This window comes from Psammomys obesus, unplaced genomic scaffold (genome assembly GCF_907164565.1).
Source record: "Psammomys obesus unplaced genomic scaffold, mPsaObe1.curated_primary_1811, whole genome shotgun sequence".
In the NCBI taxonomy this organism is placed as follows: Eukaryota; Metazoa; Chordata; class Mammalia; order Rodentia; family Muridae; genus Psammomys; species Psammomys obesus.
The window spans coordinates 354,654-380,460 of NW_026592710.1; the positions used below are offsets into that span (position 1 = coordinate 354,654).

The 25,807-nt window shown below is 46.4% G+C and overlaps 2 protein-coding genes across 3 annotated transcripts; both read right to left on the minus strand.

Moving 5' to 3' along the window:
* Window positions 1–346: 346 nt before the first annotated feature.
* Window positions 347–4,949, minus strand: Mxra8 (matrix remodeling associated 8). 2 transcript variants are annotated; one of them, XM_055615055.1, is made up of 10 exons: window positions 4,482–4,949; window positions 3,570–3,590; window positions 3,157–3,459; window positions 2,838–2,939; window positions 2,268–2,738; window positions 1,695–1,853; window positions 1,576–1,615; window positions 1,428–1,504; window positions 1,272–1,352; window positions 347–1,085 (listed from the first exon to the last, which is right to left on the minus strand). In XM_055615055.1, exons 1-10 carry the CDS (start codon window positions 4,687–4,689, stop codon window positions 1,060–1,062), a joined length of 1,488 nt encoding a protein of 495 aa, XP_055471030.1. In that variant the 5' UTR covers window positions 4,690–4,949; the 3' UTR covers window positions 347–1,059. The 2 variants fall into 2 exon arrangements, with proteins under 2 accessions (XP_055471030.1, XP_055471031.1); XM_055615056.1 differs by having other exon boundaries at window positions 3,157–3,252; window positions 4,482–4,947.
* A 15,414-nt stretch (window positions 4,950–20,363) lies between these two features.
* Aurkaip1 (aurora kinase A interacting protein 1) lies at window positions 20,364–21,904 on the minus strand. The gene is made up of 4 exons (XM_055615181.1): window positions 21,754–21,904; window positions 21,405–21,489; window positions 20,798–21,246; window positions 20,364–20,709 (listed from the first exon to the last, which is right to left on the minus strand). The coding sequence occupies exons 2-4, from the start codon at window positions 21,454–21,456 to the stop codon at window positions 20,608–20,610; spliced, it is 603 nt and encodes a 200-aa protein (XP_055471156.1). The 5' UTR covers window positions 21,457–21,489; window positions 21,754–21,904; the 3' UTR covers window positions 20,364–20,607.
* Window positions 21,905–25,807: the final 3,903 nt, after the last annotated feature.

Sequence of the window (25,807 nt, forward strand, 5' to 3'; positions counted from 1 at the left end):
TACCTGCCTATCTTTGCTTCTTCCTTTTACTCCACCTTGGTCTCTGCTTCTCAAAGAACTGAGCTAACACCATTTCCTTCTGTGGCCTATATCCCCCCTGTCACTGTATTTCCCCTCCTTCCTACACACACACACACAGTCAGAAAATGAACTGAAAGCCCTTCATCATGGAAAATGGGCTCCTGTGTCAAAAGACATCTGATCCTAGAAGGACCTAGACATAGACCTTCCTCTCAAAGGAGTAGGAAAGGAGAGTTGAACTTAAATGAAGGTTAGAAGATCCTCTAGGGGTCCCAAGATCCAGACATGTCTTCCCTGAACAGAAGGGGAGCAGCAGGGCCAAGGCTGAAAGTTAGATGTATCTTTTATTATTACATGAAAACTTCCCCAGTGGGAGCAAACAATAGCTGTTTGATGTGGCAGCACAGGCCCCTCAGAACCCTCTTTATCCTCTTCAGCCAAAACAGAGGACAAACGGGACCCCAATCCCAGACTCCAGCCAAGGCCAAGAGTCACATGGTACTCAGTAACTGCTGGTGCAACTCTTGGGATGCATTCTTCAGAAAGAAATCAGAAGCAGAGAAAGGGCCATGGGCCAGCCCCAAGTGGCCAAAATAGCAAGGAGGGCCCAAAGTTAGCACACATGGCAGTAGGGCTCTGAGCAAGGCATAGGCATCATGTGGTCCAGGAAGACCCCCACCATAATGGCTAATGTGTTGAATTAGTGGCTAGGAGTTGTGACAGGGACCCTCACGTGTCTTTCTGACCAGAGCAGGAAGAAGCCATGAAGGACTTTGCATTTGATGGACATTAACAAGGTATCTTTGTTGTGTCCAAGCTGGGTACAGCCAATCACACTACACCAGAGTCCCTGCGGAACCCACAGTTGCTCACCAAGATGAGGATGATGATGCTTGGAAGAGCAAAGCGCAGGCAGCTGCTCTGCCAAGTTTCTAGGAAAGCCGGACCAGCCGCTGAGAAGCCGGGAATACCGCAGAAGGGTCAGGGAGATGTCCTTTGATACAGAGCTGCTGGCCCAGCCAGAAGCTCAGGGTCCATTTATTTGCAATACTCCTTTCTGAACTCTGGAAGCCGAGAAAATGGCTAGTGTCTGTTCTTTCCCATAGACCAGTGGAAAAGTCAGCGAAGACATTTGGCATAACTTCCCAAGGCCTTCTCAGAAAAGATGGCAGGGGTCTCCTCTCCATAGGGTCGTGGGAACAGGTTGAGTCTCATATGGGATGGCAGGGGATGTTGGGGTCAGTACTCACCTTTATCCAGATCCACATTCTTGGCAGGCAGGGGACTGTGGGCCAGCTCAGCCCTCTCCTTCAGGATGTTGTTTTTATAATCTGGTTGAGAGAAAAGAATAAGTGCCACCCCCCAAAAATGCACTTCCCCTGAACCCCTGTGGCCCCCACTCCTACCTAGTGGGATGTCCTCAGTCCTATCAGGAGCCTGGTCCCTTGTGGCCACAGCAAACTCCACCATGTTCACATCTTTCCTAAAGGGAGATGGCAGTTTAGGGGGCTGGGCAGGGCAGGTCTGGGAGGAGAGCTGGGAGGGTAAACTTACCCCTTTGATTTCCCAGACTTTTTGTTTGAGGTCTCACATCCTGTGAAGAGAGAGTTATTGAGTCGGCCTCACTGTCCTCCGTTAATCTGAGCCCCTCTATCCCACAGGTCCAGACTCACCTCCATGGCGACGATGGCGTGTAGCCAGGACTACGGTGATGAGCAGCAAGATGAAAAGCAGCAGCGTGGCCAACACATAGCCCAGTTGCTGGAAAAAATGTGAACGGTCCTCTGGGACAATGACGTTGATGATGCTGTGGCCTCGGGCTATCGTGGGATCTACAGACAAGCAGCAGGCATCAGAAACCCAAGCCTGGCGGCAGTGCACACGCCTTTAATCTCATTGCTCAGAAGGCAGAGGCCAGCCTGATCTACAGAGACACTTCCAGGATAGCCAAGGCTACAAAAAGAAACCCGTCTCGAAAAACAAAAGCAAAAATGAAGACGAAGAAGAAAAAGAAGAAAGGGAAGGAAAAAAAGGAAAAAAAGGAAAGAAAGAAAGAAAGAGAGAGAGAGAGAGAGAGAGAAAGAAAGAAAGAGAAAGAAAGAAAGAAAGAAAGAAAGAAAGAAAGAAAGAAAGAAAGAAAGAAAGAAAGAAAGAAAGAAATCCTCCACAATATCTTTAGCACTCTAGGTCACACCAGAGCCCCTTCTTGGAGCCTGCAGGCTGCGCGCGTGCACACACACACACACCTGGCCTAGGAGCACTACTGTGGCCAGACCCATTGCCGGGAGAGGCCCGAGATGGCGCCTCGAAGGCAGGCTCGGTGACCTGCAGGTGGAACACTCGGCGCTCGTGCAGGCCGCAGTAGTGGTGGTGCAGGTGGCAGGAGTATATGCCCTCATCAGCCGGCTCCAACGCGTCTATGCGTAGGGAGAAGTCGCCGCGTGCGAAAGCATCGGCGTTCACGGCCACGCGGTCACGCAGGAAGGGTGGCCCATAGGCACGACGCTCTCCGGATGCATACAGGTCAAGCAGGCGGTCCGCGCGGTCGTGTGGCACCCCAGGTAACTGGCGGTCCCAATGGACCACCTGCTGCGCCTCCTCTAAGTGGCGGTCAGTCCACAAGTGCCCACGGTTCACACAGGCCATCAGGGCCGGTGCGCCGCGGGCCGCCACCACCACTTCCTTCTCACCGTCCCAGTACGCGCGAGTTACCAGGGCTGCGGATGCATTGAGAGAGGCAGTCAGATCACTGCGGTGAGAAAGGGGAAGATGGGCAGGAGGGGCAGGAGGATAGGAATAGGTAAGGGCGCACTCACGATCGTCGGTGACCTTGAGGCGCACGGCCACGCTCTCGTAGAGGTGGCAGTAGTGGTGGTGCAGGTTACAGGTGTACACCCCTTCGTCGCCCTCCTCCACAGCTGCTTCACAGAAGATAGCCTCAGAATGTGGGTCACATCCTCCTCAGTGGCCAGTCCCCTAAAATGGTTCCGTCCCCTCCGTGGCCCCGCCCCCTAGGCTCCACCCTTGCAAAGGCTGAAGTTGTCCATCAAAGCTACGTTTTCACCCCTCCCCGCACCCCCGCCAAGGTTTCAACTTCTGCCAGAGTTTCAGCCCCACCACCATTCCGTGGCGTACCGCCGATGAGCAGAGAGAAGTTGCCGTCGTGGAAGGCAGAAGGCGACAGCAGGAGACGGCCGTGATCCCGCGGCTCGTACACGCGCTGTTCACCCGCTGAGTACATATCCACCAGTCGGCGCCCTTGGCTGCCAGGGCTACCGCTGAAGTCCCAGTGGACCACGCGCTGGCGGTCGTGCAGCCGATCTTGGGTCCACACCATGCGCGGACTCTGACAGCGCAGTACCGCCTGGGTTCCGGCTGCCCAACTCACCACAGACTCGGACACCACAGCGCTGCTGGCGGCAGCAGTCCCTAAGGGCCCTTGTCGGAACGGGGAGTCAGTAGCAGAAGTCAAGATGCAGGCAAGGATAGATTAGGAGAGGAGCAGACCCTGAAGGGGCCTGGCTCACAGTTGGGTAGAGGATACTAACCTGAGGACAGGACTGCAGGGCCTGGAAAGAGAGGAGGGATAAAGCTGCAGGCATTTTTCATCTTTGCACCCTAGGACCCACCGGCCTCTTGTAGTCATGGCAGTTTGCTGCCATGATGCCCACTTAACAGGTTCTGGCAGGGAAGCTGCAGCAGGCAGGGCTGACTCTCAGTGTCACCTTCCTGGCTATGGAGACAGCTCTGGTGAGCAACAGGAAGGGATGTGACTCTTGGCTTGTTCTGAAGTGTGAACTTGAAGCAGCCATTGCTGTATCATAGCAACAAGCCCACCCAAGCTGTGCTAGTGTGACACTGAGGCAACCAGAAGTGAGGTGTATATCTGTGCTGAGCCTTTGGGAACTTTCAGACATCCACAGCCCAGTTTTACCCCCACCCTGGGTACAGCGTTGACCTCTGTTGGCCCTCCCCAAGAGCAGAGGCCCACAGTCCCAACACAGCATGGGGAGTGAGTCCTGATCTCCCACCACTGGTCCAAGATACTTCGGTGGAGAAGTCGCTCAGGGCCCAGAATTCTAAGCAAAATCTATGTGGTCAGCAGGCCAGAGCCGGCAAGCCTGGGACCCTGAAGAAGGGCTTGGAACAGACTCTATTAGCCCCTTAGTTGTCAACCCACGGACTCTCCTCCATACATCTGGAAGGACTACCCTGAGCAGCTGGCCCTGGAGCCACACAAAGTGTGGGTACAGGAGGCACCCTGGCTGCATCCTCCCCATTGAGGCTATCTGGGATTTCTTTCCGAGTATCTGAAGGTTTTGGCCCCCTAGGTGAACTGCTCTTTTGAGGCACCCAGCCCAGCCCTTTTCTTGGATGAGGGCTCTCCACCCCTCCCAGCCTTAACAGGGACAGTTTACTCACTCACTGTCCCACACCCAGTCCCACTCTCTCACACTCACTCTGAAGAAGCACCAGTTTCCACAGCAAGACACAGGACAGCAGTTCCATGGCGCCTGCAGGGACGACGCTGTGCTTTGTCTTACTCAGCTCTAACTCTCCAGAAAAACAGCCGACCCCCTCTCCCTGCCAGCGCCCGCTGACATCACGGAGCCCTGGGCCGGGTCTTGCCCCGCCCACTGAGCTGCTCCACTGCTTGGCTTCCCCCATCCCTGGCTGGTCGGTAAGGCTGCAGCCGCCCTGTCCAGGCCCAGCTGGGAGGAGGGGCTCTGCCAGTTACTGGTCAGTCCTGGGGAGGGGCAGCAGTTCAGTCCTTGGGCAGATGAGGAGGCGTGGATGTGAGAATTCCTGAGGCCATGTGGATGGTAAACTTTCTGAGCTTCAGCAGCACTGGAATTGGAGGGTCAAGGATCAGCGTCCCCTGCTTTGACATTCTCCCATGTGTTCAGCCAGGCCAGAGGGCCTGGGCTGCTTTCTCCATTCTTGTACTCTCCCTGCTAGATCCGGTGGCTCTTTTACTTTAGCTGATGGTGTCTTTACTATGGCCTTCTCGAGGACCATAGTGGGCTTCTTGAGAACAACATGATGGCATTGTGGACCAGTTATCTTTAGGATCAAGAATAGCCAATCATCCAGGCAGGCATGTTGGCCCATTAATTCTGGCATTTGGAGGCAGAGGCCAGTGAATCTGAGTTTGAGTCAAACCTGGTCTTCATAGTGAGTTCCAGACCAGCCACAGCTATATATAGTGAGATCCTGTCTCAAACAAAACAAAGAACAGCCAGCCAGGGAGGTGGGTGATTGGAACTCTGGGCAATGAGGACAGAGTGGGAATGTGGTCACTTTCCTCATGGCCTGACCACTGGGCTATCCACCTTCATATGGCAAACCCTAGAGTCCTGAAACTAGGACTGGATTACTGTGATCTGGGAAACCTCCACTTGGAGGAAAGGGGAGTAAAACTCTCTCAGCAGAAAGCACAAATTTGAAGCCCTGGGAAAAGAAAGTCATATAAACAAATGGGAAATAACAGAGCAGCGCTGTGTACCAGCTAGTTAAGCAAACCTCAGAACAAAAAGGAAAAGAATCAAAAAAACAAAACAAAACCACAGAAGCTCTTAACCAGCCTAGGCCACCTCTTTGGATACTAATAGGTACAGGCCCTATGGGTTTGGGGTGGAGTCTCCAAGTCCTCAGACAAGCCAGAACCTCAGCCTTGCTGGCTCTTAGAGGGAGGGGACAAAAGGGAGGGCCAGCTGTGAGGCTATAGAAAACTCCTCAGGACCTACGGGAGCCATCTCCTCTCCAGTATCTGGGCCAGGCCGAGCATGAACTTGGCCCCCAGATCCTCCCTGGGCCTTTCATTCTGAAAAAACAAGTTCCACCCAGCAGGCCATCCCCCCAGCCCTCCCTTTCTGGCCTTCCTTCTGTTTTTCCAAATGGTGTTGATGCCTTACTTGTTACAGTGTCTGTCTCTATCCCACACTCTGGGGGCTTGACCTCTGCTATTTCTGCCTCTCTTCTTCCCTCTCCCATAGTTGTCCTAGGCTGTCCTTTATTCTGCTTCTTCCCATGGAGGGAAAACGTTCAGAAGTGATGGAAGGATACAGAGGTGGCTCATGCCTGATCCTAAATATGAGAGGGGTCATGGTTCTAGGTAGAGGACTGAGGAAGAGGATACTAGGAGTCTGAGATACCTATTCCATACCTCTGCTTAAGGACTTCCCTTTGCAAACTCCCTGACCTCAGAGCTCCACTTGAGGTCTGAGGAACTCTTAAACTGCAAATCCCAATAGCCCACTTTCAGGTCACAAGCCAGATGCTGATACCTATGCAAGACTCCTCAGAGACACACAAGGGGAGCTTTGGCCAGCACCTTCTCCCCTCATCCTCTGCTTGAAGCAAGAGGAGTCATTATGAACAGCAGAGGTCTGTTGCCCTCCTCCCAGCCCTCCCTTCACCCCACCACATCCTTAAGCAGGAAATAGCCAGAAATGAAAACTGGAGCCAGGCAGGCAGCCTGGGCTGCTAACCAAGCCACCTGCCCCTCCCACACTCAAAAGGCCTGAGCTACTCCGGCTCCTTTCCAGTCTGTACTGTGAACCCTCTGGCTCCCTGCCGCTTACCCCTTGCTTCCCAGCCCCACCTAGAATCTTTGTCCCTCTAGGAAGAGAACAAACCAGGACAAAGCAAAACCACTGACCTCATGGTTGCCCTCAGCAAACCCAGAGCCCTAGACCTTCCTCCCCTTCTCCTAGGGGTGTGGCCAGACAAGGGGTATCAGCCAGCCCACTAGGCACAAAGACTAAGAATCTGATGTTGGCTCCTCTTCCTGGTGACTCGGACATTCCAGGCAGCCCGGCTCATTGGATAAAAAAACCACAGGACCAGAGATTCATTCAGGCCCAACTCCCCCACCACAGGCTTCTTATGGTCCCAAGAAATATCATCAGACCAGACACAGGGAAAAACTTAAAGTTGCTTATGTATCCACTGTTATTCTGCCATAAAGACCTACACTGATCTCTGTTTTCATTCAACAGTTACAGAACACCCACTGTACACCAAGCACTCAAGATTCAATGCTAACCTAGATGGATGCTCCCAGTCCCTGTCCTATTGGTAGACTGACATCTTACCGTTTATGATCTGTCTATCTCTCTCTCTATCTATCTATCTGCCTGTCTATCTATCTACCTATCTGTCTATCTATCTATCTATCTATCTATCTATCTATCTACCTATCTATCTATTTTGGGATAGGGTCTCTCTACACAGCCCTGGCTGTTGTGGAACTCACTATATGAGGACAGGACTTCAACTCTGCCTTCCAAGTGCTAAGATTAAAGATGTGCACCACACCAGGTGCCCCTCCCATAGTCAAAGGCCTGAGCTACTCCAGCTCCTTTCCAGTCAGTACTGTGGAACCCCTGCACACAGGAGGCAGAGGCTGGCAGATCTCTGAGAGTTCAAGGCCAGCCTAGCCTACAGAGTGAGTCTAGGACAGCTAGGGCTACACACACACACACAAAACCCACAAAAACAAAAAAAAATGTGCACCACTACACCTGGCTTATGATCATTTAAAATATTTACATACATATTGTGTGTGTGTGTCTCATCTACATGCATGCCTGTGTACTACATGCAGTGCACTCAGAGGTCAGAAGAGGGAGTCAGATCCCCTGTAACTGGAGCTGCAGGTAATTGCTAGCCACCTTTAGGTGCTGGAAATCAAACCTGGGTCCTCTGGAAGAGCAACAAATGGTCTTACCACTAGACCATCTCTCTAACCCCTTATGATCATTTCTAAATGACAGAGGTGTGTACTTGGTGTTTGCTACTTTGTGGGTCCTTTCTACTCCACCCTTCTTCACCCCCTTTTTTCCACCCTTTTAACCCTGTAGCACTAGATAAGGGGTGTGGGGGAATAGAGAAAAAGATCCCTGAATAAAGTTGGGGATTGCAAACAGCATGACATTATTGTTAGACTACATCCTGGTGATTGGGGGAAGCTCCTTGGGGCAAGCTTGATCTTTGTTGCCAAGATATCTTTCTTCTTGTTTCTTCTTTGCACACAACCACTTAACAAACCACAACCAACCAACAATCCACCCCACCTCTCCGGACCCTAGCATTTATATACTCTCTAAAAAGTCCCCAGAATTCCAAACATCACACAATTACAGAAACTGTCTGCAGCTGGCAAAATCACGCCCCTGCTAGAGCATGATGCAAATTATAGCCAGCTGCTATGAGGCAGCCCCATATCCCCACACCTGGGGTTAAAACAAAAACAAACCTTGTAATATTTCTATGGGGTTTTTGTTTGTTTTTTTATGTTTTTCTTTGTTGTTGTTTTGTTTTTTTATGAGACAGGATTTCTCTGTGTAGCCTTGGCTGTCCTGGATTCTCTTTATAGATCAGGCTGGCTAACAAACTTACAGAGATCTGTCTGCCTTTGCCTCCTGGAGTGCTGGGATTACAGGCTTGAGCCACCACGCCCATCTTATTTCTGTGTTTTTTAAAGAAACCAAAATTACAAAGTTCTCACTATATTTCCTTCTTTCTGTTTTAAGCCACTCATTATGCTGTGTTTAGAAGGAAATTATAAACTGAGGCATTTTCAATGCATTAAGCACTTTCTTGGCCAAGGTTTTCAGGAAACCTCTCTTGCTTAGTTCTAATCTTCATTAGTTTTGATGGTCTCTACAACTTTTCATTTCCTGTGAAAATATAAACAAATCTGCATTCTTTTTTTTTTTAAAGATTTATCTATTTCTTATGTATACAATGTTCTGTGTGCATGTACCGAAGAGGGCACCAGATCTCATTATAGATGGTTATAAGCCACCATGTAGTTGCTGGGAATTGAACTCAGGACCTCTATGGAAGAGCAACCAGTGCTCTTAACCTCTAAGCCATCTCTCCAGCCCCCAAATCTGCATTCTTAACACAAAACTTTTGCAGGTTTCCATTCCGATGTTAACACATTCTTATGGTATATAGGTTGGTTTAATTCCACAGGTGTGTTTTGTTTTGTTTTGTTTTTCTATAACCTGGTAACTCTTGGTTGCCCTAGTCTGAAATGGCTCGTAATTTTTGCTGAGGGGCCTTTAGCCAGACTCCCAAGGCCATTACTCAATCATCAGAAATTACCTTGAGTATCTCTCTTGGAGTTGCACTCATTGGTCCAAGGGCAGCCCTTGCCATATCATCTGCACGCCTATGGAAGCCTAGGCCTTCTTTCTTGTTTATATTTAGAAAAACCATTGCCCTTAGATATGCATTATTCACAATATTGTTGCAAATGACAGATTTTCCCACAGTTAAAACACCAAGCATCTTGATAACTGAGACCTTTAGGGGCTTGGTCACAGTCTCTTTGCAAATGACCATAGTTCCTGCAATTGAAGCACTGGACATTTTGATATTGGAGACCTCTAGCTATAGCTTGACCTATGATGATATTAGCATGGTATACGGTCGTAACCAATATCAGTTGTATTCCTTATCCACTGGTCTATAGGCACTGCCTTTGCCTGTAATGGTCTAATGACTTTTTACATTTGGTATTTGTATTTTCATAAGTCAAGGTCTCTATCAACACCTATCTTGCATCAGAGTCTGATACAGCTTTGTTCATAGCTGAGATTAATCATTGTTAATACAAAACAAAACAACAACAAAAACATGAAAAGTTCTCCAGACACTTGTGTAATCTTTTTAAACAAGGCGGACCTTTTCCCGGGCTTCTCAACTTTGTCCCAAGTTCTTAAAGCCAGTAAGTGACATTGTTCTATAGAAGTGTCATCAAATTGAATCTACTCTTGGATATCAGAGTACTGCCCTTTACCAAGCAACTGATCTTTATAGCCATTTCCCTCACTCTACTTCGCTGTTCGATAATCACAGCTTCTTCCCTCCGCCATGTTAATCACTGCAATTGCATACAGGCCTCTGGTACAGCTGTCACCAACCCTTTCCAGTCTTCCAGAATAATTCTATTTTGAGTAGCCCGGTTATTTAGAATTTGTTTCACATAAGTCGAGTACATCCCATATGAAATCATGGCCTACTTAAAAAGCCTTAGATCTCTCAGATCTCTCGTTTCTGTAGGACACCACCCTGTCTGGTCATGACCTCCTTCCCCACCATGTGCTCTATGAAGACTGAGAAAGCTGGTGGTCTCCCAACCCAGGCTGTTCATCCTCTGGCACTACAGCTGCCTCAAGAGTAACTCTCTCGAAACGGGCTGTTTCAACAGACTATCCTCCTGCCTTTTCAGCTTTTTTCTAACCCAACCCCCATCCACTTTCTTTCCCTTTCCTTTTGTGAGAAACTACCTCTCTCTTGCTCAGTCCTGGTGACTGAGCCTTTTTCTTTTTTCTTTTCCAGTGCTCCTCATTTCCTGAGTGCTTCACTTCCACCTGAAACTTTTCTAGTTGCTCTGCCAATTCTATAACCCTTTCAGAAGACAGAGAAAGTAAAGTGTAATGAAAGTTTTGGTTTCTTTGTATTTATGTAAATATGTTTTTGTTTTAATCCCAAGCATGGGATTTTAGTTGGACTATAGTTTGTCCACACCAGTTAATTGTCTTGTGAAGAGCCTGGCTCTTGCAAGCTGGTAATGGCCTTCCATACGAAGCATGGGGCGTGGTCTAGGACTCTGAAAGTAGAAAAATGAGAGCCAAGAAGGAGAGAAAGAGAAGGTGTGGTGTTCGGTGTTGGTGTGTAGCATTTTGGAGCAGGCAGAGGAAGAGAAACACTTCAGGTGCAGCAGAGAAGTATGGGAGGCAGAGCAGGCCAAAAGAGCTCTGGAGCCAAGTGCTCCACTAAAAGAGTTGCTTTAGACTACACAGGCAGCATCAAAATACCCAGTCTTTGTACAACATACGCTAATGAGCAGGCTGAGGCTGACAATGAGATGACGTGGAGTCCAGGAGAAATGCCAGATCTAAAGCATTTTAAAGAGACTATCGTAAGGTATGGAATGCATTCAAATTTCGTTAAACAAATATTAACTGGGCTATGCAAAATAAACTTATTCCTTAAGACTGGAAAGGGTTGGTGCCAGCTGTTCAGCAGTTACAATGGTTATCGTGGCAGGGTAATGAAGCCATGAAACTAGAACAGCAAAATATAACAAAGGGGATAATGTTGATAAAGATCAACTGCGAAGGGCATTATGCTGACCAAAAAGGCGTTGACAGAGATCATCGCTTATGAGAATGTAAATACTGAATGTAAGAGAGTACTTAGACCATTAAAAGCAAGGAGCCCCAAAAGACAAATGAATAGGAGAGACTACTGATACTGGCTCTCGGGAGCACCATGCCAATGTCATAGGACAGGGCATAGCTTGTAGTGTTAGAAATAAAAATGTCCGGTCCTTTAACTATGGTGAAATTGACCATTTCCTAAGAAATTGTAAGGCTAGAGGCTTCAAAGCTCAAAATGGCAGGTGCGTTAACTTAGAGAAATACGGTAATTTCACTTGTAGTTATAAACAAGTGTCTTCTGTCCTCAATGTTCAAATGCCCAGATTCCCTGGAATTTGTAGGCATTGTAAGAAGGGAAAGCATTGGCGTAATGAGTGTATATCTACATGGGATTTAAAAGTTAACCTCTTGCCACCGAAGCCTGTCAGCTCAAGGCCTTGCAGCAAAAACAAAACAACAACCAAAAAAGCCAGCTTTTGGTCAGCTAGGAGGTGACAAGCAGAGAGGAAAATCAAAACTAAAAATTGCTGATCTCATCCATGCCACTGAAGGCAGTGTGGCTTTGGATCTGGCCACAGATATGTTCCTTACACTATTCCCAAGAGTTGGATGTTACAAAATAACCACAGGTGTTTATGATCCTTTGCCTTCACAGAGAATAGGGATGATCTTGAGAAGTATATTCTCAAGGATTTATTGCCCAAATTAATGCAAGGAATAGAATTGTTCAGCTGTTACTATTTCCTTACATCAAGGGCAAAACTGCTCCAGTAGAAAGAACAGGTGCATTTGGGAGTACTGGAAAATGTATGTTCTGGCAAACAGTTTATGAACAAATACCAAAACTAATGGTACAAATGAATGGTGTTGAAATACAAGTTTTGGAAGATACAAGAGCTGACATCAGTATCCTCTTCCAAAAGTCTTGGAAACCAGAATGGCTACTTCAGAAAGTTTATACAGTTTATAGGAATTGGTAAATTATCTCAAGTAAAACAAAGTGTATGGTGGATTAAATGTGTGGGACCAGAAGGGCAGACAGGGAAGTTGAGACCTCTTACTGCTCACATACCCATAAATTTATGGGGAAGAGACCTTTTATAACAATGGGGTACTCAAATTAATATGTCTGCAATCCCAGAGACAGCCAATGATGTAACTAGGGATGAAGTGATAGATAATCCTGAGAAAGGTATTGATATGTGTAATCAAGAACAATCGCAAGCTGTGCCACTGTCCAAGCTCTGGACAACATAAGGACAGAGTTTCCAAATTTATAATAGGGGCCACTGCTGAAATACCAACAGCCTTGCCCCTAAAGTGGTTATCAAACAGACCTGTGTGGCAAGAGCAGTGGCCCATAACAAAAGAAAAACTGCAGGCACTTCAACAACTGGCACAAGAACAGCTGGAGGCTCAACATATAGAGGAGTCTACCAGCCCATGGAATTACCCTGTGCTTGTTGTAAAAAAGAAATTGGGGAAAATGGAGGATGATAACGGATTTAAGAGCAGTGAATAGAATAATTCAACCAACGGGTCCTTTACAGCCTGGAATTCCTTTACCTTATTTGTTTCGTAGGTCAAGGCCTATAATAGTAACTGATTTAAAAGATTGCTTTTTCACAATCCCTTGCATGAGCAGGACAGGGAAAGGTTTGCTTTCTCAGTACCCACTCTGAACAATAATGGTCCAATAAAGAGAAACCATTGGAAAGTACTTCCCCTGGGACTGTTAAGTAGTCCAACGTTATGTCAATATTTTGTGTGACAACAGCTAGAAATAATTCATAGGCAATTTCCTCAATCTATTATTTATTGTGGGGCCCCAAAAGAAGTTGATGGCTCATTTGAGCCCCCGCTGGAGCCTGGATTTACTCCATGACAGACCTCAGTTCTCTGTCAAAGGAGCAGGTCTAAGTTCCCATTTCTCAGAATAGATCAGCATTTACTAGAAAAAAACACAGAAAATAGGCAGCCAATCAGAGGCCTCCTAATCATCTGCTGGACCCTCTGCTGAACCATCTGGCAGGAAAAATAAGGTTGCTTAACTGTCAGGTTAGAAATAGCCTGTCTTGATAAAACAGGGTCAAATGAAAGGGGAGGAGGTCCTCCCCTATCAGTGGACTTGGAAAGGGGCAGGGAGGAGACCAGGGAGGGAGTGTGGGGTTGGGGAGGGAATGAGGGAGCGGGATACAGCTGGGACACAGAGTTAACAAAATGTAACTAAAAAGAAAAATAAAATTAATAAAAAAAAAAAAAAAAGAAATAGCCTGTCTTAATGCTGACAAGCCCAAAAGTTGTCCATGTACCCCCACCGCAGCTTTTAAGTTTGAATACTCCAATCATAATAAAGATTACCTAACCCACCCTGAAATCCCCGAGCACCTGTAGAAGAAGCATGCAAGCTCAATTTGGGGTTCTTCGACATTTTGCTTTGCATAAGTGAGGACACCAGTGGACTGGACTTCTGCAGAATAAAACATTCTCTGCTGTTTGCATACTATTTGAGCCTGGGGTGTTTTCTTCAGCGAGTTCTAGACCCTAATATTATTATTACATGGATAATATTTTTACATATTATTACATGGCTGATTCTGATGATGATACTTTAGAGAAAATATTTAAAGAAACACAAAGAATTTTGCCATACTGGGGATTACAGAGTGCTCCAGAAAAAAATACAGAGAGGAGATTCTATTGGCTATCTGGGTTATAAAATAAGTCAACAAAAAACTCAACCACAAAAGGTACAGGGATCAATTGCAAAATCTTAACGACTTTCAAAAATGAATGGGAGATATTAACTGGTTGAAGCCTACAACTGAATTAAGTACTTATGAGCTGAGTAATTTGTTTCAAACATTACAAGGAGACTTAGATTTAAACAGGCCAAGATGTCTAACAGCTGAAACAGAAAAAGAGTTAATTCTGGTAGAACACAGACTGCAAGATGCATGTGTGGATTGAATTGATCCTACACTTGACTGTATTTTGGTTATTTTGCCTTCAACTCATTCTCCTACTGGGCTCATTATGCAAAGGGGAGATAGTATTATGGAATGCATTTTCTTAGCACATAAACAAAGTAAAAAATTAAAGGTGTACATAGAAAAGATTGCTGAATTATAAGAGGTAGAGTGAGACCACGTCAACTGTGAGGGACAGCCTGAGATTGCAGTGCCTCTGACTAACGCTGAGGTTATGCCACTGGGTAATCAATGAAGACTAGCAAAGAGCTTGTAGTAACTATACCTGGAAGAAATTAATGAGAATAAATGTTCTAAAAGCAAACGTATACAGTTTATAAAAAGAATTAATTGGATTCTTCCACATATTGTAAAGGGAACACCAATTCTGGAAGCACCAACATTCTATACTGCTGCAAACAAGGTGGGAATGGCAGGTTATAAATCAGACAAAACAAGCAAGGTGATCAAAAGCCCATATTCAGTTCAAAAGTCGTAATTGCATGCAATTTTTATGAGTTCTTTTTTCAAATAGAAACTGCTAAATTTATTTCTGACAGCTCAAAATTAACTTTGTTATTTATGCAATTGCAACAGGCCATCGGAACTGTCCATTATATATTACTAATATTCGGTTTCATACAAGTTTGCCAGGTCCATTGGCATAAGGAAATGAGGAAATTGACCAATTACTAATAGAAAATGTGTTAGAAGCCTCAATTTTTCATGAAAAATACTAAGTTAACAGTAAAGGTTTAAAGAAAAAGATTTCTATCACTTGGCAACAAGCCAGAGAAATAATTTTAAAAATATCCTACATGTTCTCAGTATAACCAAACTCCATCACCTGCTGGTAGTAACCCTAGGGGTACCAAAGGAAATAACATATGGCAGATGGAAGTGTTTCATTTTGCAGAATCTGGAAAACAAAGGCATGTACATCATACCATTGACACATACTCAGGGTTCCCATGGGCAACTGCTTTTTGTTCTAAAAAGGCTCATTGTATATTTACACGTTTGTTGGAAATAATAGCAATTACGGGGATACCTGCACAAATTAAGACTAATAATGACTCCACATGTGCCCAGTAAGATGAAACAATTCTTTGTCTATTTTTTTTTAAAGATTTTATTTATTTATTATATGTACAATGTTTTATCTGTATGTAGACCTGCATGCCAGAAGAGGGCACCAGATCTCATTATAGATGGTTGTGAGCCACCATGTGGTTGCTGGGAATTGAACTCATGACCTCTGGAAGAACAGCCAGTGCTCTTAACCTCTGAGCCATCTCTCCAGCCCAATTCTTTGTCTATTATATAAAACACATTACTGGTATATCATATAATCCTACAGGACAAGTTATAGTAGAACGAACTAATTGTACTTTAAAAGAGATGCTTGTTAAACAAAAAGAGAAAGTAAAGACCCTCAGGGACAGGCTAACTAATGCTTTGTTAATTCTAAATTTCCTTAACATTGGTGAAAAAGGAACAGCAGCTGAGAGACACTGGATCATAGAAAAAACTGCAGAACTAAATTAGCACATTTACTATAAGGACGTGTTGCAGAGCGGAAGCCTCCAATAGTTTTGATAGGGACATGGTTATGCTTAAGTATCTACAGGGAATGAAAAAAATATAGTTACCAACAAAACTTTTAAAGATTAGATTTGACCAGAAAAGACCTCCTACTAGCTGAAACTTGAAATTCTTTGCATGGCAAATTAATCTTGATCTGGGATTCTGTAGCCCTACACTTTGGACTGTTCAGTTTTCCTATTAAAAGTAGGTTGGAGAAAGAACACCTAGGTAACCTCAGTCCTAGACACAGGAATATTTTCTGAACTCCCAGTCTGACCTCTAATCCATATCCTTGCCAGAACAACCCAAGCCATGGACTAACTCAATGGGACCATCCTCCTTCTCCTAGGCTCTGCTCTACATTGGACATATTGTTCTTGCGCCTCACAAATACCCCTGACATTAGGAAGGAAGAGCCATTGGGGGTTCAGCTTTCTTCTGACAGCTGTGCTGCATCACACAGGAGCTTCTGAGCTGGCAGTGACCTGGCTGAAGTTCTTCAGCAGAACTTAGAATTCATGTATGTGAAGACCCTGCTTCTTACTGGTTAGGAGATACACTAGGTAATCAAATATGCTGGCTGCACAGGCATGTGGTGGGGATAAGCTCACAAAAGGCCACACTGAGGTAGCTATTAGCTTTTAGTCTTAGCACAAGAGATGGGATACCCAACATGGCTTGAAGACTACTCTTCTCAACCCTGGCCTGGCTGAAATCTAAACTCTGACTATTCTAGGAGGGATCACATTGAACAATTTGGAGAACCAAATTATAGGTCTCCCCTCATAGCATCTTCCCAGAATAGGGAGGAAACAACAAGTGGTTACGTATCCCACAAGGTAGAAGGCGGGGTGGAGGTTGCAGAGGAAAGGACAGCTACTTGTGACCTGTGAGGAGCTACAAAAAATCTAATTGTCAAATTGTCTGCTGAGATATTGGCTGGGTAAAGTCTTCCAAGCCACAGGAATAGTGGAGATTGGACAAGGCTGGCTCACACATTGATGCACATCAGGAGAGGTGACATGGAGAACAAGAATCTCATCCTCAGCACTGACTGTGTGCTAGTAGTGTGTTCTTATCTTGTAGGAATTCAGAGTACCTCTTGCTCTAACCCCCATTCTAACAACCAAAAATGTCTCTAAATATAATTCAGGCCACATTAGGAACTACAGCCCGTGGGCAGGCACAGTTGGGCACAGCTTTAATCCCAGCACTTGGGAGGCAGAGGCATGAGGATCTCTGTGAGTTTAGTGTGATTTATTTTGTGTTCCTGGCCCTTTAAAGGATCCCCAGTTGACTCCATGATCTTCACTGTTGATTGTCTCTAGGACTTCTGGGAACAGGAGAGGATATAATAAACCAGCAGAGGCTGAGAGAGTAGGGTCCAGCTGGCAGAATACGGTTAGAGAAGGCAGTTGGCACAGGAAGATTGAGTAGGGCTAGGGAAGAAGAGATTGAGCAGAGTGAAAACAGGAAACAGTTAAAAGTGAACTAGGGGCTGGGTGGAGGTGGTGCATGTCTGTAATCCCAGCACTCAGGAGGCAGAGGCAGTTCAAGGCCAGCCTGGTCTACAGAGCTAGTTCCAGGACAGCCAAGGCTACACAGAGAAACAAGGTCTCAAACAACAACAACAACAAACAAACAGAACAAAAAAAAAAAAAAAAAAAAAGAAAAGAAAAGTGAATTAGGCTAGCAGTGAGAAGAGAAGGCAGTTGGTGGAACAGATATTGTTAGGAGATGGTTGAGCCAGAGGAAGCTAAGCAAATAGGCTAGAACAGCTGTTGTAGTTTGGAGCTGGTAGGATTGGGAAAACTGGGAGAAGGGACTGTTTAGGCTCACAGTTGTGGGAACTGAGGAAGGAACAGTTCAGAGAAGCCTTTGAAGGGGCTGGGCTGGAAACTGAGGAAGAAGGGCTGACTTGGAGTTAAGAGAACTGGTTACTTTGTAGGAAAAGAAAACATTGCTGGAAGATGCCTCAGTGGTTTCACAACTATCTGTACTAGATCTGATGCCCTTTTCTGGTGTGCAGGTGTACACAGAGATATGTAAACTAAATAAATAAATCTTAAAAAAAAAAAAAACGAAAAAGAGCTGGAGAGGTGGCTCAGTGGTTAAAGCACTGGCTACTCTTCTAGAGGACCAGGGTTCAATCCCCAGCATCCACATGGCAGCTCACAACGGTCTGTAACTCCAATATCTGACACCCTTACACACATACATACAGGCAAACACTAATGCACATAAAATAAAAATCGATGGTTTAAAAGAAAAACACCCCGCACATTTACAAGCCTGATCTACATAGTTAGTTTCAGGTCAGCCAAAACTACACAAAGACCATTTCAACAAACAAACAAACATATACAGACAAAAACAACCCCCCCACACACATTAAAACAAAACAAAACAAAAACACAACAAAAACCAACCAAAAACACACACACACACACAAAAATCTAGCAAAGATTCCGTAGGAACCATTAGGTGAAGTAGCCCAGGGCCTCTTCTTTCCCGCTGGCACACTGGTAGAAACCAGCATGATTGCTGAACCACCTGAATCTGCTGCCATATAGTCCCCCAAGTTCTGGAAGCTTAGCTTCAGACAGGATAATCAAAACCTCGTTTTTTTCCTCTAAAAGGAAGTGTGGGGTGAGCCACCGGGCAGCTTCTGGGCAGGGCTGAAAGGAAATACCAGGAGCAGCTGTGGACAGCCAGAAGTGCCAGCACAAGGCAGGGGCTGCAGGGTTAGGCTTGGTCACAACTCGCCCAGAGAGGGCAGGTTCCACGTGACCAAGCCCTAAGGCCCTGGCCAGAGGACCCCTGTTCCACTCGCCACAGGATTAGCGTTAGGACCCAGACTCAGGAAAAGTACCAGAGCTAGGGAGCCCTGAAAAGAGCTTTCAGGAGCTGCTCTGGTCCTCAGCCAGGATTCATGGGATGCCAAAAGCCCGGCTGCTGCCCCCTTGTGGTCACTAGTAAAAGCACAATGACAGTAGAGGTTTTTAGCCCTTCATCCAAACAGCTTCAATCTCTCAGCAGAGAGCACAAGGCCCTTTTCAGACCATGTCTTTGGAAAACTTTTACTGGTTCACATTTATTGGCAGGGGCCCACCTGGACCTCAAGGGACATCTTGTAGTGTTTGTTTTTAAAACTCTGCTTTATTTGTGGGTAGTTATGCCTCCACCAACCAACCAACTGATGGTGAGTGGGGAGGAAGGGCACAGATCCCTTTACTTCTCTGGGCTGTTTGGCATCAAGGGGTTCTTTTAGGGCAATATCAATCTCCATCAACAGCAAACACGGCTAGCAGACTCCTCCAAGCCGCTGTGCCTGTGTTTCTCTCCGTCTGTCTGCTCCAAACCACCACACCATCTGTTTCTGGTCTCTCCATACTGCTACATGACACAGGCCACCATCACATGCAACACTTTCTCTTTCTGGGCTCTGATATGTATATCCTCAGAGCCCTAGACCACGCCCCTCTTCATGCTGCATGTGGTAGGCCCTTACCAGCTCGCAAAAACAACAAAAACTAAAGTCCCACACCTGGGATTAAAACAAACATATCTTCCTAGTAAGGGGAACAGGAACTATTTCTGACATGAACTCAATGACTGGCTCCTTTACCTCCCCCAACCCCAGGGAGGAACAGTCTTGCTAGGCCACAGAGGAGGACATGGCAGCTAGTCCTGAAGATACCTGATAAGCTAGGGTCAGATGGAAGGGGAGGGGGACCTCCCCTAGCAGTGGACTTGGAAAGGGGCAGGGAGGAGATGAGGGAGGGAGGGTGGGATTGGGAAGGATTAAGGGAGGGGGCTACAGCTGGGATAAAGTAAATAACCTGTTATTAATATAAAAAAATAAAAATTAATAATAAAAATGGGAGAAAAAAATTAAAAAAATAAATATATCAAGCAAACATATTTCTATAACATACCTGAGTTTACAAAGAACCCAAAAGTTCATTACAACATCTGGTTATCAACATCACCTAGTTTCCACCAGAGAGGAGGACACATGAAGACCCACATGTGATAACAGAGGCATGCTCAGGTGCCCTGCTTATACTTAGCTCCTCACACCTTGGTGCACAGGCCCTCCAGGCCCTCAACGGTTCAGAGCATACATTCCTCTTGATACAGGGATACTGGAATCATGAGGGTCTCTACCTGAAGCTAAGACTCTTCCTCAGTAAGTCCTCAACACTGAACTTTACCAAAACACCTTCCTGACTAGTGCTCCCACCCAATGAGGACTACAGAACACAGCAGAGGCTGAGGAGCCAAGAGGAGCTGGGGCATCTGGGAAAGCTGGTACCCATGCCAATACCCTGTCCCTGTGGTCAGATGAGAACCTACCAGGCAACAGGGCAACTTAAAGGGCTCATTACCAATAGGATACCATGTGCCTTCTCTTGGGCAACCAACCCAGCCTTTCCTTTTCTGCTTCCCTACTGAGTCCTCCCAGAGCATCTCTTACCTCATAACCTAATCACCACTCCCCTTAACCCAGGTACCCCTCAGTTCCTATGCCCTCACTGTCTAATCTACCATCATTGAAGCCCACCGTCCTGGAGGCGCTCACAGTGACTCCACAGCACACATCTCTAAACAATGCTGTATTTTCAGAAGGCAGATTAGTCAGGCTGGAGGACAAGGACCAGCCGGAACATGGGCACCCATTAGGCATCCCGGGGCCCTGGGTTCCTGGGATGGAAGTCTCCTTCTACTTGAAGAGAGTTCACACCAGGCCAAAAAAAAGCTCTAGGCCAGCCTAAAATTGAGTCCTTCCAACATTTATTATAATGGGTCAGCAGCAGCACGACGGCCAGAGGAATAGGGTTCCAGGCTTATTTGTTCTTCATGTAGATCTTTGGGGTTTGCCAGTTCCCAGGGGCTTCCTTTAGGCCTGCCTTCAGCCAGATGCGCTTCAAGTCTTTCTCAAACTTGATCTGCAAGTGCAGAAGGAGTAGCCAATTCATTCATAGCAAAGCAAAGGCAAGCACTCTCAACTACTGCCAATCTAGGTCCAACATTCACCTGCTTCTTTTTCAGACGTCCTTCCCGGACTTTACGCCGTTGAAACCGCGTCCTCTTGATCAGTTTACGGTACTTGTGGTGGTTCATCTTCCGTCTTCGGATCTTCAGCACATTTTTGCACTGCAGCGGAGTGGCACCACAGGCATCCCTGACTCCCTCCTGCTCAGCTCCCTCCCTCCCATGAGTAGGTGGACATTTGTAGAACTGGGAGGGAGCCAGAGTCACTGGGCCCTCAGCATGCAGTCTGGGCAGTAGGTACTGAGCAGTCAGCCAGCTCTCCAGCGGACTGATGGCCATCTTCCTAGGGACGAGAAACTCCTCAAGATCTAACTGGGCCCCCTTACCAGGGAGGGAGGCAGCCCGACTTGGGCTTGCAGGCTGCGAACTGTAAAGGGGTCGAAAAACATGGCTGCCAATCACCCCTGATCCAGGCCAGGAACGACTCAAACCTGGGGAAACAACACAGTCGCTACTTATGAGATCACATCAAGTCAGAACACTATTACTACCCAGGCTTGGACAACACGTACACCCTCCTGAAGGCGAACCGGGGCGCTGATTTTCATCTCCAACCTAGGCGCAGATTCCGTGTGCACGGGCCTCTTACCTGTCCGGGGCACAGCCCTGAGAAGCTGTGAAGTCAGGCGAGCGAGGAACATGGTGAGTTGACGGCCAGGCCACAGTGCTCAAAGCTGGAATACAGGTGCCGGTTGAGGTCACACAGCGGCGGTTGGCAGCGCTCTCAGCCAGCGCTGACTGACTCGCCAGGCCCAACGCTCACATCCCACCACCCTGGAAGCCCCTGACCAGCAATGAGGATACATCTTCAAATGTCGCTCTTGGCTTAAATCCCGTCTCTACTTCTCACCACCAGCGCGATCCCTGCAAGCCATCCACCCACGAGTGCTCAGACACCCGAACCCACAGCGCGGGCCAGTACTGACGCTCAAACGCACCAAACAGACGCAGACCACCAGAGTCCCCAAGTGTCTCATCTTTCAAGCTCCCCTATAGCTTGCGACCGGCCGACTCCACTCCGGAAGTTAGGACTGACCATTTCGCGCCTGCTCTTAGGGACTTCCTGTCAGTAAGGGAGAAGGTTCCTCCCCAGCCCAGCGTCCTCTGGCGCCCGATTCTTACGTCAACACGTTCCTTGGGCACCTGCACGCAATCGCTTCCGGTTAGAGGGACCACTCCCTCAGCCCCAGTTCTTCAGCAGCACGTCAGTTCCGGATGAAAAGCAACCAAACCGCTACATCTGCCCACAATCCCGGATAGAGCTCTCTGCGCAAACGTAGCCTTTAACACTATGTTGCTTTGTGGTTGTTGTTGTTTTTCCCGTTGTTTTGTCCTTCCCGGGCCATGTAGCCCCCGGGTACCTCCACCGCCGGTAAGACTGCGGAAGTGACGTTGGAGCCCTCCTGTTAGGGCAGGAAATGGTTTAGAAATAGTCCTGTGGCGATGCTGGCGGCCGAATTGGTCGCGCATAGCTTCCTGAGGCCTCAGGAACCCCGTGCTGTTCCTATCCTTGTACCTCACAGCCACTTCTTCTCCCTAGTCTCAAGTGAAAGAGGACCTAAATTCTATACGGACCTTTCCTAAAGCAAACAAGACCATGCCTTGGGGGAAAAAATAAAAAGGTTCTCACACGTTAGTTTTTATCCGAAAACCTAAAGCACCTTTCGCACAAGAACCTAGTCAACATACCGTACCTTTCTCCCAGAAAAGCCTGTTGGCTCAGATGGACAGGGGCGCCTGCATTAGGAAAGCTCCGTGAAAGGCTACGTATGGATCTCCTTCGTTTGAGGAACTGCTTATGCCGTGCGTGACGAATTTCTGGGTACTCTTAACAAGGCACGCACCTACCTAAAAGTTAGTGGTAGGAGCATAAACAAATATGAGAATACGCAGGCTCTCTTGTCCCAGCTCTGGAACTGAGGTCTCCAGGTGATGCTGTGCGGACCCTACCTTCCAGAGGGGATGCCTGAGATTTCCAAACAGGAAGGGCTTAAGTCTTTCCTAATGGTGGTGTGAGAGGCACAGTGAGCACACATTAGAGGTCAGAGAACAACTCTGGGGAGTCAGTTCTCTTCCATCTTCAGGGTTCTGATTCATGTTGTTAGGCTTATGTGGTGAGGTGAGCCATCTCCAGTCGCACTATCCCAAACAGGAAGATTGATGCACATTAGAGTATCTTAAAGTTTACACACTCTCCCACTGGGTTTAGCCACAAAAGGCGAAATGGTTCCCTCTAGACTCCAGCCTTCACCTTGGTGCTCCCAGTCCTCAACATGGTCAGCTGTTATTTCCAGTTTCTGGTCTTCTTCAGGAAGGTGAGAAAAGCCATTCTTGTTAAGATCCCTATACCTTGCTGGGCCATGGCAAGCAAGTGCCTTTAATCCCAGCACTTGGGAGACAGAGGCAGGTAGATATGTGAGTTTGAGGCCAGCCTGGTCTACAGAGGAACTGTCTCAAAACAAACAAACCTGTATCTCAACAGGCCCCAGGCCAAATCAGAGAAGTGCCCAACTAGGGCAGGGCAGCTGCTTAGCCATGGTAGTAATGAAACATGGGCACATAGCTGTGACACGGACATTTGCACTGCTAGTCTGAGCCAACCTTGCCAAGGCAGACTGGAACTACAAAAGTCAGTCCTTCATAAAAACCTGAAGAAAAAGCACTGGTGGGGCTGAAGAGATAGCTCAGCAGTTAAGAGTACTTCCAACTCTTACCAGCACTTGGGAAGTAGGGTCAGGCAGAGCTCTGAGTTCAGGGCCAGCCTGGTCTACAGAGTGAGTTCCAGCATAGCCAGGGCTGCACAGAGTAAGTCTAAAATAAAATAATAAAATAAAATAAAATAAAAAATTAAAAAAATAAAATAAATAAAATAAAATATATAATAAAATAAAATAAGAGTACTTCCCACTCTTCCACAGGATTTTAGTTTGTTTTCAATACCCATAGACCATGGTGTGCTTCCTCAGGGAGCAGAGGAAGGTGATCTCCAAGTTCAAGACTAGCATGGTCTACATAGCAAAACCCTGAGTAGATTTGGGGGAAGGATAAAGGAACATGCAAGGGTGGCCAAAGGAAGGCCCACACTGGAGCCTGTCTGTATTGCAGCATATGTTGAAGAGCTCTAGTACTGGGTCACAGAAGCCAAATACTGACTGGTTTATACCAGGCAGGGTACCTGTCTTAAGCCTAATGGCAGAGTGCTGGCGACAGCACATCTTATCCTAAAACAATTAATTGTGAAGATTGTCTATTTTTAAATTATTATTTTTAATTTACAAAATGTATGCATTGTATGTTTTGCCTGCATTTATGTACATACACCACCAAGTTCATATTTGGTGTCAATAAAGGCCTGGAAAGGGCATTGGATCCCCTGAAATGAGAGTTACAGGTGGTTGTGAGCCTCCCATTGTGGGTGTTGCAAACTAAACTTGGGTCCTCTGGGGAAGAGAGACACCAAGCCATCTCTCTAGCTTTTATTATTTTGCTTTATAAGATTTTTAAGGAGCCCAGTCTGCCTGAAACTGTGTAGCTCAGGATGACCTTAAACTATTGCTCCTCCTGCCTCTGGAGTACTAGAATGGGAAACATGTCCCACTAGACCTGGCTTAGGCAGGGATTAAACCTGGCTTTGTGCATGCTAAGCAAGCATTCAACTGCAGCTGAACATATATATAGGACCATGTTATGTTCCTGGCGTAAACTCCAAGTGATTGCCTACCTAGGCTTTGAAGTAATCTTTTGTAACTAATCAGTGATTGTTATCGAGATTTATGGAATTGGTTTCCCTATAGGAGCTTAAGGCAAACCAGGTAGTCTCGTAATGGCTGAGGAATTCTTAGGTAATTAAAAGTTCCTGTATGTAGAGTGACTTGTTAAAAGACACATTTGTGTAACAATCAATAAAAACACTTCTGCGATGCTGTGATTCTGACCATTCATTACATCCTCCTTTTACCAGCATCTGGCACCCAATGGGGTCAGATGCTCCAGAACTGAGGAGCATACTCACAGGTTAAGTGAGTTTGCAGGATTTGGTAGAACTATGGGGAATATGGGGAATTTCTCATCTCAGGGATTGGCAACATGTGCAGTTGCTAAAATGCTTGCTAAGCCAGGTGTAGTGGCACACACCTTTAATCCCAGAGCCTGGTAAGCAGAGGCAGAAGGAGTGCTGTGAGTTAGAGGCCAGCCTGGTCTTCAGAGCCAATCCAGGACAGCCAAGGCTATGCAGAAAAACTCTGTCTCAGAAAAAAAAGGAAGAAAAATGTTTGTCAAAAGGAAATGGAGTAAAGTGAAATACAGAAAAAAATGTATCTAGCTTTTAGTACTAATTAAACAGCATTACTATTGGTTTTAGGCAACTCTTCATGTTCAATTAAAATTGAAGTATGAAAGCTTTGAGGTAAGCTCACACGGAAGAAGCTATACCATTAAAGATTGGTCTTTATATGTATTAATTTCCAATGCTCTGGGGCTGCTGTGAAGAGTCAGAGAAGGCCCTGTGGGCTCTCCTAAAAATATCTTCTGCCCCAACTGTCTTCTCTAACTTTACTAGCCCAATTCTCTATCAACTGCCTTTTTTCTCACTTTACTCAATCTTTCTTCTCCGTACCTGCTGGCATTTTATATCCTCTCCTGTTCCCAGAAATCCAAGAGGCAATCAAGCAGTTCTAAGGGCTAAGAATTCCCAAAGGCCAGTTGACTTGCAACTGGGCATCCTTAAAAGGGCCAGGCACACAAAATAAATCACACTACATCTATTAGATGTGGGACAAAGAAATAGGAAGGAGGGCATTCTGGCCAGGAATTGTCAGTGTGCAGAAAAGAATATTGTCTTGTAGGAAGATGAAAATGTTGTTTCAGAGGAAGATGCAAGGAGTGTTGAGACACTATAGATGAATCAGATTTAGAAAAGTGAAAAGTTGAAGCATTAACTGCACAATTGCAAAAATTACAGATGCAGGTAGAAAAGCTCCAGAGACAAAGAAT